The 13,191-nt window shown below is 56.6% G+C and overlaps 2 protein-coding genes across 3 annotated transcripts in view; one reads left to right on the top strand and one right to left on the bottom strand.

Annotated features, from left to right (window-relative positions):
• Positions 1–2,417, top strand: part of SMPD2 (sphingomyelin phosphodiesterase 2, neutral membrane (neutral sphingomyelinase)) — a 4,243-nt gene extending 1,826 nt beyond the window's left edge. Inside the window, exons 2-8 of the mRNA XM_011975979.1 lie at positions 45–121; positions 465–558; positions 701–790; positions 1,033–1,374; positions 1,469–1,573; positions 1,762–1,915; positions 2,012–2,417. Coding sequence (XP_011831369.1) covers positions 45–121; positions 465–558; positions 701–790; positions 1,033–1,374; positions 1,469–1,573; positions 1,762–1,915; positions 2,012–2,400 — 1,251 coding nt within the window. The 3' untranslated portion in view covers positions 2,401–2,417. The remainder of the gene's footprint in view (positions 1–44; positions 122–464; positions 559–700; positions 791–1,032; positions 1,375–1,468; positions 1,574–1,761; positions 1,916–2,011) is intronic.
• Positions 2,418–2,553: 136 nt separating this feature from the next.
• Positions 2,554–13,071, bottom strand: MICAL1 (microtubule associated monooxygenase, calponin and LIM domain containing 1). 2 transcript variants are annotated; one of them, XM_011975963.1, is made up of 24 exons: positions 12,571–13,071; positions 12,270–12,477; positions 11,901–12,005; positions 10,848–10,952; positions 10,583–10,738; positions 9,939–10,039; positions 8,644–8,901; positions 8,312–8,427; positions 7,998–8,124; positions 7,744–7,822; positions 7,063–7,213; positions 6,538–6,728; positions 6,254–6,342; positions 6,061–6,102; positions 5,748–5,831; positions 5,463–5,619; positions 5,088–5,164; positions 4,500–4,776; positions 4,135–4,223; positions 3,773–3,886; positions 3,567–3,660; positions 3,329–3,428; positions 3,158–3,231; positions 2,554–2,831 (listed from the first exon to the last, which is right to left on the bottom strand). In XM_011975963.1, exons 1-24 carry the CDS (start codon positions 12,826–12,828, stop codon positions 2,683–2,685), a joined length of 3,201 nt encoding a protein of 1,066 aa, XP_011831353.1. In that variant the 5' UTR covers positions 12,829–13,071; the 3' UTR covers positions 2,554–2,682. The 2 variants fall into 2 exon arrangements, with proteins under 2 accessions (XP_011831353.1, XP_011831354.1); XM_011975964.1 differs by lacking the exon at positions 8,644–8,901.
• Between the last annotated feature and the right edge of the window lie 120 nt (positions 13,072–13,191).

Consider the following 13,191-nt stretch of genomic DNA (forward strand, 5'->3'; position numbering starts at 1 on the left):
CCCCTGGGGAAAGGCCAGGCAGACATCCTTACCGCCTCCCTTAGGTGTGGAGTGAGCAGGACTTCCAGTACCTGAGACAGAAGCTGTCACCTACCTACCCAGCTGCACACCACTTCCGGAGGTGAGAAGCCCACGGGCCTGAAGCCTGTTTTCATCCCAGGAGGCTCTTGGCCCTGCCAGCCCTTCCCTATCCTGTCTGCACCCTCCAGTCTCCTCCAGCCTTCTCTCCCTCTGGATGTGAGAAGGGGAAGGGTGAACCAAGAAGGTCCTATGACTTCAGCCCATTTCAGCTTTGTTTTCTGGCTGCCGTATACTCCTCCAAAGGCTGTTGCCTTTGTTCTAGGGCTAGTCCCAGCAGTAGAAAAAGAAAAAAATAGCTGATCAAAGCTGGAAGACAAGGGAGGGGAAGAGGGCTGGGTGTCTCTCCCTGTTTTTCTGGTTATTAAGCAGGGCTTGGCTTTCAGCGGAATCATTGGCAGTGGCCTCTGTGTCTTCTCCAAACACCCAATCCAGGAGCTCACCCAGCACGTCTACACCCTCAATGGCTACCCCTACATGGTAAGCCAGACCTCGGACCTCTTCCACCTCCCTTCCCCACCTCCAGTAATACAAGGTACAGGAGGCAGTCCTCTGAGAGCTGCAGGGGATGGGCAGAAAGACGGTGGTGGTGCCCTGAGTTTCTGTCTCCTCCTGCCTGCAGATCCATCATGGTGACTGGTTCAGTGGGAAGGCTGTGGGGCTGCTGGTGCTCCATCTAAGCGGCATGGTGCTCAACGCCTATGTGACCCATGTGAGTGAAGCTGGCAGTGCCTAGGGCTGGGACATGCAGCCCAGTCCTGGGACAGAGAGATGGTACTCCTCTAGCTCTAATGCCTGGGGGTGAGGTGTGGGGGCAAGATCTTATAAGGAAGCAATGGGCAAGGCTTATCCATTCTATACCCAACACCATGCCAAGTGACAGACACAGGCTTGATTCAGACATACCCCTGGGACCCTCAGTCTTATCTGCTGGATCTCATCTGTCTTGCTCAGCTCCATGCCGAATACAATCGACAGAAGGACATCTACCTAGCACATCGCGTGGCCCAAGCTTGGGAACTGGCCCAGTTCATCCAGTGTGTGAGCCTGGGTTTGAACGGGGAAGTGGGATGGGACCCAGGGGCTGGGGGTGAACAAGGCCCCAGTCATGGGGAAGAGCTGGTGAGGGAAGAATTCCCGCCTCACCAACCTGGTTCCCCCAGCCACACATCCAAGAAGGCAGACGTGGTTCTGTTGTGTGGAGACCTCAACATGCACCCGGAAGACCTGGGCTGCTGCCTGCTGAAGGAGTGGACAGGGCTGCGTGATGCCTACCTTGAAACTCGGGACTTCAAGGTGAAAGGACTTGCCTGTTACTTCCCCACCTATATCCCCAGCTTCTCTCCCTCCTCCTCCCCTACATCCTAGTATGAGCCAGTGATTCCCTTAGGGCTCTGAAGAAGGCAACACCATGGTACCCAAGAACTGCTACGTCAACCAGCAGGAGCTGAAGCCGTTTCCCTTTGGTGTCCGCATTGACTACATGCTTTACAAGGTTGGGCTCCTCCCCTCAACATACTTTCATCCACTGTGTCTCTCTGTCTACCACCAACCTGTATAGATCCTTTGCTCAACTAGTCTAGTCTTGGACCACTCATGGTTGGAAAGTGGGGTAGCCAGGAGCTGGTTCTCTGGGAAGAGGCCCTCATATATAAGCTTCTCTCTGGCCCTTACTTTTCCTAGGCAGTTTCTGGGTTTTACATCTCCTGTAAGAGTCTTGAAACCACTACAGGCAACGACCCTTACAGCGGCACCCCCCTCTCTGATCATGAAGCCCTGATGGCTACTCTGTTTGTGAGGCACAGCCCCCCACAGCAGAGCCCCAACTCTATCCACAGTGAGTCACCCCCACCCTTAACTTGGCCCTTGCCCCGCTTGAGGCAGCCCTTCCACTCTTGACTCTCTCCTGCCCCACTGCCCTGCCCTGTTGTAGGACCAGCAGAGAGGTCGCCGTTGATGAGTGTGCTAAAGGAGGCCTGGACGGAGCTGGGTCTGGGCATGGCTCAGGCTCGCTGGTGGGCTGCCTTCGCTAGCTATGTGATTGGCCTGGGGCTGCTTCTCCTGGCACTGCTGTGTGTCCTGGCGGCTGGAGGAGGGGCCAGGGAAGCTGCCATACTGCTCTGGACCCCCAGCGTAGGGCTGGTGCTGTGGGCAGGTGCGTTCTACCTCTTCCACGTGCAGGAGGTCAATGGCTTATATAGGGCCCACGCTGAGCTCCAGCATGTGCTAGGAAGGGCAAGGGAGGCCCAGGACCTGGGCCCAGAGCCTCAGCCAGCCCTACTCCTGGGGCAGCAGGAGGGGGACAGAACTAAAGAACAATAAAGCTTGGCACTTTAGTGGCTCTGCTTTTTTACTTGTAGAGGCAATGGGAGCCAGGGGTCAGTGTGACTGTCACACTACAGACCTTTAGGCTCCTACACATCTCCTGTCCCCATACACGCCCCCACCTCTCACCTGTAGGCAGTGTGAGCCCTGTTTGTGGCAGAAACATTTTAATTGTAAACAGCAAGGCTCTCTGCCAGGCAGCCCAGATGAACAGGGGTGGCACTGTGCTGGGGTGAGGTGTTTTCCTTGTGAGAACGAAAGCAGACAGTCCACCCTCTTCTAGCCCTGGGCCCCTATCCCCAAGGCCAGCTCGCTGAGCCTGCGCTCCTCCTGCAAGCGGATGAGGGCATCTCTCTGGTTGACCAAATCCACCAGCTTCCTCAGGACCTGGTCCTCAGCCTGCCGATCAGCAGCTGTCTTTAGGGTTTCTAAAACGGGGGAGACAAAGCTCAGAGAACAGGGAACTAGGCAGGGAAGCAGGAGAGCCACAGCCTAATCCCAGCCTATGTGATTTCTATAACCCGGGCTTTGTTTCCTAAGCTGCCAAATTAGGACGGTTGCCAACACCAGTGGTTTTCTAGCACTACTGAGCAGCACCATTTTTTTTTTAAGGAGATCTTGTATAAAAGCCAACTGTGCAGCTCTGATTGAACTGAAGTGAGAAAGGACCATGCTGCTTGATCAGTAGCTGAGATCATGAGGCTTGCATGACACAACCCTGGGATGTGTCTGCCTCTCCCCACATTTCACCTACCTTCCCGGTTCATGTAGCCTCGTAGCTCCTGGTCCAGCTGCCACTGTTTCTCCTCCAGGTTCAACTCCTGCACCCTGTGGAGGTCAGGGATTGTAGAAGCAGAGCTGTCTAGGGTGCCCAAGGGGCTGGAGCCTGGCCCGAGGACCACTGTCACCATCCCCTTCCCCTTACGTGATCATGAGCTCAGCCTCCTCAGCCACCAGGCTGTTTTTCTTGTCAACGAGCTGTAGCAGCTGTCCTACCCATAGTTTCTTTTGCTGTTCTGGGGAACCTGAGAAGAAGGAAGATGGGTGGGGTGGTCAGGAGGTTTCCAGCCAGCACCGAAGGAGTCACAGGCTTAGGGGCCACAGGAGAGCAGGGTGTCACCACAGTGCTAGGAGGCAGAGGGGTGTCCTAGCTTGTCACTCACTGCTCTGGCACCTCAGGGCCAGCTCCAGCTTCACGCCCTCGGCCTCTAGCTCCCTCAGGGCACCCTCGATCTCATTTAGTCGCCGTTGGATGGTCTGAGGGGTACAAGACAGGATACCCAGGAGTCTCTGGGTTGCTCGAGAACAGAGCACTGGAGGAACTCACAACTTTGACCCCATCAGAATTTTGGGAACCCCTGGGCTTCACCTGGGCCTTGCAGAACCTCTTCATCTCCTCCTCCTTCGCACGGCGCAGCAGAGTCCGACGCCATGTTGGGTAGTCATTCATGGTGCCTGAGGTCTTGGCAAAGGTCTGCAGGGCCTATGGGAGGATCAGGCCAGTCAGGGATAGGGCCTGGGCCCCCTGGTGGATAGAAGTGTTGTTTGGAAAGGCAGAAAAGAACCCGTGCTGGAAGCGGGGTAAGCTCTGATAGAAAAGGTGGAGGCCAGAGATATGACAGGCTGAGTGAGAAGACATTCCAAGAGAAGGGTGCGGAGGACGGAGTGCAGTGCAGGTTTCTCCTGTAGTGGGCTGGAGAGCGTTTCGTGGCTGCACACTGGCCCACTCACCTGTTCCACATCTGAGTCCAAAGGTACATCTTCTTCCTCTTCACTGGAGGAGGAACTCTCTTCTTCCTCCTTCTCCATGGCCGCAAGAGCTGAGAAGAAGAAGAACTGAGAAGTTCTACTGCCTCCAGCACCTGCCCCAGTCAGGCAACAGAGAGCATGGTGGTGATGGAGGCCCTGCGAGCCTGGTAGACTGAATGTGTGTGTTGGGGCATGGGAGGAACTGAGAAGAATGGAGCAGAGGAGAGGCTGGCACGGCCTGGGATCCCCACAACTTCCCTCTGTATTCCCCAGAATTCCTCTGCAGGAAGACAGTGCTCCCACCCTGTCCCATCCTGGGTCAGCACATCTGTGAGGATGGCAGTTACCTTGAGGGCTCTGGGCTGGCAGGCCCCAACCCACAAAGCTGCTCTCCAGGGCGTGGCGGGCCAAGGCGGAGCAGCTGCGGGGGGGCTTAGGTGGAGGCTCCATTTCCGGGTCAGGGGTAAGGTTAAGGGAGGACAACCGCTGGCGCTCTAGGCTGGAGAGGTGGATCCGCCGACGAGTGGGCTGGCTGGGATCTGGAACAGGACCGACCCCCTCCTGCGAGGCTGTGGGAGTTGAGAGGCCTGGTGGCATGCTATTCTCACTTGGTGTGGGGAGTTCCTGGAAAAGCCACCATGTGGTCTGGTCAGTGACCTGCCCAGGGTGGGGTGAGGTTGCGGGGTGAGGCTACCCCTTTGGAGCAAAAGTGAGCCTTGGCATTCATTTGCTTAAAACTGTTTACGAACAGTGTCCGGCTGTGTTTTAGATACTTGAGAGAACAAGAAGTGTACGCAGACAGGCATCCCTGCCTTCACAGAGCTTACGTGCCAGAAGAGAAAGACATTCAGTTACCCCCAGCAGAGCGCTGGTTTGATGAGACCCTCTTCGTCTTCCCATGCCCCAGTACACACACATGCCTTCACAGTCTTTACCGGACTCTCGGGGCCTCCATCACTGCCTTCTTCTTTGTGGTCTGGCTGGGGCAGGTGCTGGAGGCAGTAGAAATGTCCTGGAAAGGGTAGAGAGAGGAGGCATCTGGTGTGGGCAGCCCAGTGCCCAGACACGCAACAAGTTTATGAAGGAAGGTGGGGAAAACAAGACAGATTTGCAGGTGAATTTCTGCCAGCCTCCTGTTCCTCAGAACCACATATCTGGAGCTTTGGAGGGGATAGAGAAGACCCTGAGCTCAGGAGAACGAAGTGCCATCTTGAGCCTGTTTCCACCCTGTGCCCCTCTACCTCAAGCTCTTTGTCCCCCAGGCAGGACCAGGCCAAGAGTCTCTCTGGACGTCTCCCAGGCCCACTCACCATCTCCTGGGTGCTGCTCGTAGCCACCTGGCCACAGTGTGGCCTCACAGGTGTGGCAGCGGAAGCAGCTCCGGTGGAAGAAATGGCCGTCGACACAGAGGCGTTCCAGGACATACAGGTGTTCCCCACAAAGTGCACACAGGTCCCCGGCACCAGCCTGCATGGACCCCCAGGACACGGGGTTGGGCAGAGCCAAGGCCAGCTCCAAAGTTCTTTCCCTCCCATGAAACGTCCCCGCCTTGCCCTCCCCAGGCCTCTGCCTGCACACGAGGCCCTGGCTCTCACCTCCTGGTGTTGGGATGGGGGTGTCAGGGGTACACCAGGCTCTGGGTCAGGTGGCACCTCAGTACTTGGGGTCTCGGCGTCCATCTAAGGAGGTAAGTGCTCAGGCAGGGAGGGTAGAGGGGCAGGGCCAGCTGGGAGGGGATGCGTACAGATGAACAGAAGGGGCTGAAGGGAAGGGGAGTGAGGCTAGGCAGGGAGGCTGGATGGGGGGTTTTAGGACCTGGGATGGGGGCGATGAGAAATCGTGAAGACAGTATCAGGAAAGGGGATAAAATGTGGGGTAGGAGACCCACCCGCCCCTGCCTGCATTTACCTCCAAGCACAGCTTCTTGCCACCAGCATCCTCTGCCTTTTCCTGCAATAAGTCCTAACAGCTCTGAGTGTGACGTTTTGAGCCCCCAGTCCTTGCCACTTTCTGAATGTCCTCACCGTCACTCCAGGATCTCCACTGGGTACCCCCTGCCCACTCCTCCCTGCTCAGTTCCAGCCCTGCCTAGACTCTTCACCTTGGCCCGGGATCGCTGCAGGGTCCTCTGAAGTTTACCAAGGAATAATACAGCACTGGAGGTCCCTGGGGAGGCCTGGCTGACAGGGCCTGCAGGGAGAGCCAGGGCATCAGTGTGGATGGGGGTGCCAACACTGTACCCCTAGAACAGACAGACAGTCACTCCCCAACCCAGAAGGACACCTCTCCCAAGCTGGCCCTCAGAGGGTACCTTCTCCCTCTTTCTGTCACACACACAGACACCTCCCCATCCCACCTATCCTGCCCACCTTCCTTTCAAGTCACCTGGGCTGTGGGCCGTGTTCTTGAAGGCACTGTGGAAGTGGCTGAGGTAGGCAATGAGGCCCAGTGGGTCGCTCCCTGCCACCACGGCCTGTGCAGACACCACCGGTGTGATGCCCAGCTCATGCTCTGCCACCTTTAGTGCCCAGGCAGTTGCTTCCAGAGCCCCCAGCCCCTGCAGCTCTGAGGGTTCCCTGTGGGGTGTCAGGGAGAAAAGCCAACTAGAGACAAGAACCTAGCCCCACTGAGGGGAGAAGGGGCAGCAGGAGGGGAGGGACAGCAAGCAGTGGCTGGGGTACAAGAAGGCTTGAAGGTAGGTGTGCGGTCTCTGCTACCCAGTGCCCAACCCAGTGACACTACTGGCTTTGGGGGCCTGTGCCATTCACAAAGCTCTCCACTATCTGAATGCATTAGAGCCTCACAAGACTGTCGGCAGATGCAAGGAAGCACACTGTCTCTAGGACTCAGCTGGATGTGCTAACACTACACTGAGATCATGAGAGAGAGGTGGGTCTGCCAGGGACTCACAGCAGGCCAGGCTGCAACCGGTGCACCAGGGCACACAGAGCTAGCCCGTCAGTCCAGGAGGAAGACAAATCGGAGACGTGGACTCCCGGGTACCCAGCTGTCTGCTCCTGGCACCAGCGTAGCAGCTCCTCCTGGGTGCCTGCCGACCCGCCTGCCGACCCTGGGAGAGAAGGCTGCGCTGTGCCCAAGGCCCCCTCTGCCCATCCCAGGCATATAGGGAGCCCAGCTGCTGGGTGTGGGGGTTCCGTAGGGGAGGAGGAGCCAGGGACCCACCTCTACTAGAGCACCAGCCTAAAGCTCACTGTCAGCAGCCCTCCTTCATCCCAATTCTCTTTTTAAGAAATCTCTTTGGAATAAAGTAGAGGAGTGAATAAAGTGAAATCGCAACTGGCCACATAGAGGGCAGCAGACTAAACTGGGAGCAGGGCAGATTGCCAGCACCACTGTGGCTGTAGTGGTGGTTAAAACACTGAAGCACTTCCACTCAGACTGGCAGCCAGCTGCTGCCTGTGCGGTGCTGCCCCTCTGTTCCTCCAGCAGGCCCCCAACCAACCCACCAGCAACAACGAGTGCTCCGGCACGCTGCTCCTGTCCTGAGGCTGCAGCTGCTTTGCGGGGGCCACCTAGGCCTCGCTGGGTAGTACATATTTTGGTCACCGCTCAGGAAGAAGGTCTGCTCACCGGTGGTTGGCATCCCTGCATCTGTCTTGTCATTCCTCTGCACAGGCTCCTTGGTTAGCACGTCGTACAGGTCTCGTACCTAAGGCAGCCCCGCTCAGGTCTCAAGGCAGGCTGGCCACACAGCCCCTCAGTCCAGGGGTAAGGGCCTGCCAGGGGTAGGATTGACCCCAAAGGGCAGTGACTGGGCAGGGAGGGCCTGACCTTGGGGGAGGGGGTTGGCTTGGGAAGCCTGGTGGGGGTGCCGGGGGTCTGACCTGATTGGGGGTCACTGCCCGGAGGTTCAGGTTGGGGTAGCGGGTGGCTGGGTCCAGCCCATACTGGGCCACATTGCGATGCATGTTTTCTGGGGATGTCTGTGATAGAAGCTGGTACAGGCTCTCACTGAGGGGGTGAGGGTAAGGGGCAGGGGCATGAATGGGAGGGCACCTGTCAGCACCCATCCCTCAGGAACTGCCAGGCCTTCTGCCTATTTCCTCCATCTATTCACCCAGCACCCCTTCCCCTCTTCCTGAGCCTTGTCACATGTCCTGCCCTGCCCTGCCCACACCCCCCTCAACTCAGGTCTCACCGCTCAGCCAACACCTCTAGGGGCTCAGCGCCCTCTGCCCACCGCTTCACCATCCAGGCTGCATCAAAGGCTGCCAGGAAGCCCCGCGCCACTCCAGTGCCCAGAGGCCAGAAGGGCTGCAGTGTCAGAGGAATAGGAAGTAGCTCAGGGAGAATCCAACAGGTGCATCCCAAGCCCAGACACCCACCAAGATCACAGCAGAAGGGGCTGTCCCCACACCAGGCAGCCCTTAGCTCCTCCCCTCCATAGGCAGACCTTTTTATCCCCTCCTCCATACTAGGCTAACCTCCCTCCCCTAACCATGAAACTCCTGTGCCTCCTGAACCCCTCACCTCCACCAGGCAGTCCCCCACCAGTGCCAGCAGCAGGCGGGCGCCATGCTTCTCTTGCACACGAGCAGAACTCTCTGCCCGCATCATGCTTGTGAAGTCAAAGGCAGAGACATCAGGCTGCCTGTGGGCATCCTGGGCAAACTTGAGTTTCCCGAGCTTGCCATGGGTGGCAAAGTCAGCAGCTGCCCGGGCAAAGCGCTGCAGAGCCTCGGGCACCACATTGGCACTGCCCAGCAGCCGATCGGTGTCTGGCCAGTCCTGTATGGTCAACAGAGCAGAACCTCAGAGACCTCTGAGAGCAGGGTCAGTGGGCCAGTGCCGCCCCCTTGGGCGCAGAAGGTGCACATCCTGGGGCCCAGAGAAGGAAGGGGCTGCCCTAGACTACACAGCAGTTGAAGGCTGAGCTGGGACTAGAATTCCAGTAACCTGGAATTCTCAAAGCCCCTTCCTCAGCACTCACCCTGCTGCTGGGGTCCCAGGCTGTTCTGCCTATATCACTACTGTCATATACTTGCCACAAACTCAAGAGCTTTAGTTTGTCCATCACTTAGAGACAACATGCCTAATGTATCAGGGTACTCATGAGAATTAGATGAGACAATGCAAATGTAACTCTAAACACAGTATCTAGCACATTGCTGAATTCATTCATTCAGCAAATACATACTGAGTGCGTACTATGTATTTGGCACTGTTCCAGGTACTGGCAATTAGCAGCAAGCAACAAACAGACAAAAATGCCTGTCCTCAGGGAGCTGACACATATCTACTGTGGCTGGTATAAGGTGTTTAGCCCAGAATATGATTTCTGTTGCCTTGTAAATCCCAGGGTAAATAACTTTTTTTTTTTCTTTTTTTTTTTTTTTAAAGACAGAGTTTCATTTTGTTGCCCAGGCTGGAGTGGAGTGGCACAATCTTGGCTCAGTGCAACTTCCACCTCCCAGGTTCAAATGATTATCCTGCCTCAGCCTCCCGAGTAGCTGGGATTACAGGCGCCCACCACTACACCCAGCTAATTTTTGTACTTTTAGTAGAGACGGGGTTTTACCATGTTGGCCAGGCTGGTCTTGAACTCCTGACCTCAGGTGATCCACCTGCCTCGGCCTCCCAAAGTGCTGGGATTACAGGCGTGAGCCACCATGCCTGGCCGAGAGAACTTTTAGAGGTGAAATTAATGCCAGGACAAAGGCAGGAGAGGACGGGGTCCCCACACCCAGGTGTCAACTATGTCCAAGCCTAGCCTCTGCCTCCCGGGGCTCACCACCCAGCCTCTCCCGGCCAGAACTGGACCTCACCTGGCGCAGCACCCCCAGCCGCAGCAGGCACTGCTTTTTGGCTGTCATCACAAAGTAGTGGGTGTCATCCTTGTAGTACACAATGTTCTCCAGATCAATGCCTGGGGGTACAGGGCAGGGGAGAGGAAATATGTCTCCTGATAATGTATCACCTTCCCCAAACATCCCAACATGGCCAGACCTCTGAGCTGGGATCCCAGCTTAGGCTGCAGTGAGTGCTCCACACATAGAACCCTGTGAGTCCTGATGACACAAACAACCATCTGCCCCAGGCCCAGGAGGCTTGAGGGCTTAGAGCAAAGAGGGAAGCTTGGCTGGGGTGGCATTTGGGAGACCTGCACCACCTGGTCACATGGCAGTGCAAAGCCAAAGTAAACATAGGCATCTTCTTGAAGTACCACTTAAGCAAAACTCCCATACACAGGTTCATCTTTGAGAGATTCCAGGACTTTTCATGCTGGGTGGTCAACTAGGGCTGTGCCTGCTTAATCCCTGACAGGACAGTTTCCTTCTCCTTTGCGGCTGAGACCAAAAAACAGAAAAGTGTGGAGTTCCTTGCAGCGAGGACAGGTTTGGAAGGGAGAGGCAGGAGCCAGGCCACGGTCAGGCAAGGGGAGGGGAAATTCAGCAAGAGGGTCCCTGACCTGTGGCTTTGAGAAGGCTCTGGAAGAAGCTCTGGTTGTAGATCCTGGCTACACCACTGATCTCCGGCACCTGTGTCTCCTCCACGGTGCGTCCGTTCACAAAGTTGGCTGTGATGCCAATGGCCAGTTTGCCTCGCATTTCTCGAACTTTGAAGCCTAGAGGTGGCGGTAGGTGAACAATGTCAGGAGGAGGGTGTTATAACAATCTGGAAAGGCCCGGGAGGTGCCAGAGATGCTGGCTTCTTGGAGGGAAGTGATCACTCACCTTCAGGGACGAATTTACCTCCTGCAGCGGAGATAAGGACGTCAAATTCATAGTTGGCCAGCTGGGCAGGGGGGTTGGGTTGGAGCTGGGCACGCCAGCCACTCCCTGGGGCAGGGGGTATGAGAGGCACAAAGGTGTAGAAGTCGTAAGAGCCCCTATACTCTCAGGGCAAGCTAGTGAAATCATCAAAACATGTATAAAGGGCTCTCTGGTTTAGAAAGCAATGATATATTATCTATCAGATTATACCTGCACAGCAGCCATGGAAGGCAGGTAAGGAAGGAAGTGCTATTCTTGTTTTGCAAATGCTCAACCTGAGGCTCAGAGTTGCTTGCCCAGGGCCACACTATTAGAAAAGGACTCAAGCCTGTAATCCCAGCACTTTGGGAGGCCAAGACGGGCGGATCACGAGGTCAGGAGATGAGATCATCCTGGCTAACCCGGTGAAACCCCGTCTCCACTAAAAAATACAAAAAACTAGCCAGGCGAGGTGGCGGGCGTCTGTAGTCCCAGCTACTCGGGAGGCTGAGACAGGAGAATGGCATGAACCCGGGAGGCGGAGCTTGCAGTGAGCTGAGATCCCGCCACTGCACTCCAGCCTGGGCAACAGAGCGAGACTCCATCTCAAAAAAAAAAAAAAAAGAAAAGGAGACTCCTAGCTGGCGTGGTGGGTCACCCCTGTATTCCCAGCACTCTGGGAGACCGAGGCGGGTGGATCACTTGAGGTCAGGAGTTTGAGACCAGCCTGACTGATATAGCAAAACCCCATCTCTACTTAAAAAAATACAAAAATTAGCTGGGCATGGTGGCACATGCCTGTAATCCCAGCTCCTCGGGAGGCTGAGGCAGGAGAATCGCTTGAAACTGGGTGGCGGAGGTTGCAGTGAGCCGAGATTGTGCCACTGCACTCCAGCCTGGGTGACAGAGTGAGCAAGACTCTGTCTCAAAACAAAACAAAAACAAAAAAGGCCACTCCTGGCCCACCCTTTTTCAGATACTGGCCAAGTTCTTGATGGGGGAGGGGAAGGTTCCAGGGAGCACAGAAATACTTACCCTTTCTGGGAGGGGGCTGGAGGCCAGTAAAAGTGACACCCCAGTGAATTTCCACCCCCAGCAGCAATACTACCTTCAGCAGAAGCAGCTGGAGCTGCCGGATGCCTGGAAGGGAGAGGACATTAGGAACAGGGACCCTAGGGCAGCACAAGCTCCCCATGTACCAGTGTGTGCCTGGTCAGACTGGAAAAGGTCCTAGCGATCACTCAGCCCAAAAGACCACTTACAGATGGGGGACCTGAATCTTCAAGGTCACCTGGCTGATATGGATCTTGTCCACTTCGACTCCTGGCTGGCCCAGCATTTCCCCACTGGCCTGCCTATAAGCCCAGGCTCACCCGCCCCTCCGGGCCACCATGTGGTGCTCACTGATGTGGTCCAGGGTGCCAGTGCAGAAGCGCCCGTAGAACTTCTTAGCACCAAGTGCCCGCAGGTCGTGGATGGTGAAGGGCCAGAGGTGGAGCACGTTGTGGCGAGAGAACTTGGTGCGCTTTTCCACCAGCACCACTCGGGCACCCAGCAGTGCCAGCTCCACAGCGACCCGCAGCCCACAAGGTCCGGCACCCACCACCAGGCACTGTGAACACACAGGGCAGTGAGGGCATGGCATCCTGTCCCTCCTCTGACTCCCCCCATTCTCCACACCCCATCCCAGGCACTGTGTATCCACCTTGGTGCTGGTGCAGGCCCGGCCCTGCTGGTAGACAGGCTGGCCTGCTCGCTTGTCCAGCTTGGTCCACAGTGACTTGGCACTCCAGTAGTTGAGCTGGTCCTTGATCTTGTGGTACTGGGGCAGCCCCCCACCGGGCTCCAGTCCCAGGGTCCCACATAGCTCCTGGAAGCTGCTCAGCACGTCCTGGCACAGCTGGGCCTGCAGGAAGCTCTCAAAATGGGCATGCGCTGGGTTGGTGGAGGTGGGTGAAGCCATGGAGGCCTCCCTGGGGCTCCCGGGGAGGGCAGCAGCTGGGCAGAGGCAAGTGGCTGGAGAGGTGGAAAAAGAAGGGGAAGAGGCTGGAGAACAGAAGAAATAAAAAAGAAGGGGAGGCGAAGAGAGCAGGCTGGTGTCCCCAGGGAACTCGGGATTCACCAGTGATTGGCTTTGCTCCTCCCAGCCCACTCCCCTGCCAGCATCTGCTCCAGAGACAGCTGCTATCCCGTCCACTCCCAAGTGAGATTTGCCAAATTTGGAAGTGAAAAACATTAGTCTTGGGCACAGAGGGCAGATGGGACACCAGGGGAGCCTCCAGCTCAGCCTCCCTGTCCAGGGATCTCCAAGCCGTTGGGTAGGAAT

Source organism: Mandrillus leucophaeus, unplaced genomic scaffold, assembly GCF_000951045.1.
Source record: "Mandrillus leucophaeus isolate KB7577 unplaced genomic scaffold, Mleu.le_1.0 Scaffold160, whole genome shotgun sequence".
In the NCBI taxonomy this organism is placed as follows: Eukaryota; Metazoa; Chordata; class Mammalia; order Primates; family Cercopithecidae; genus Mandrillus; species Mandrillus leucophaeus.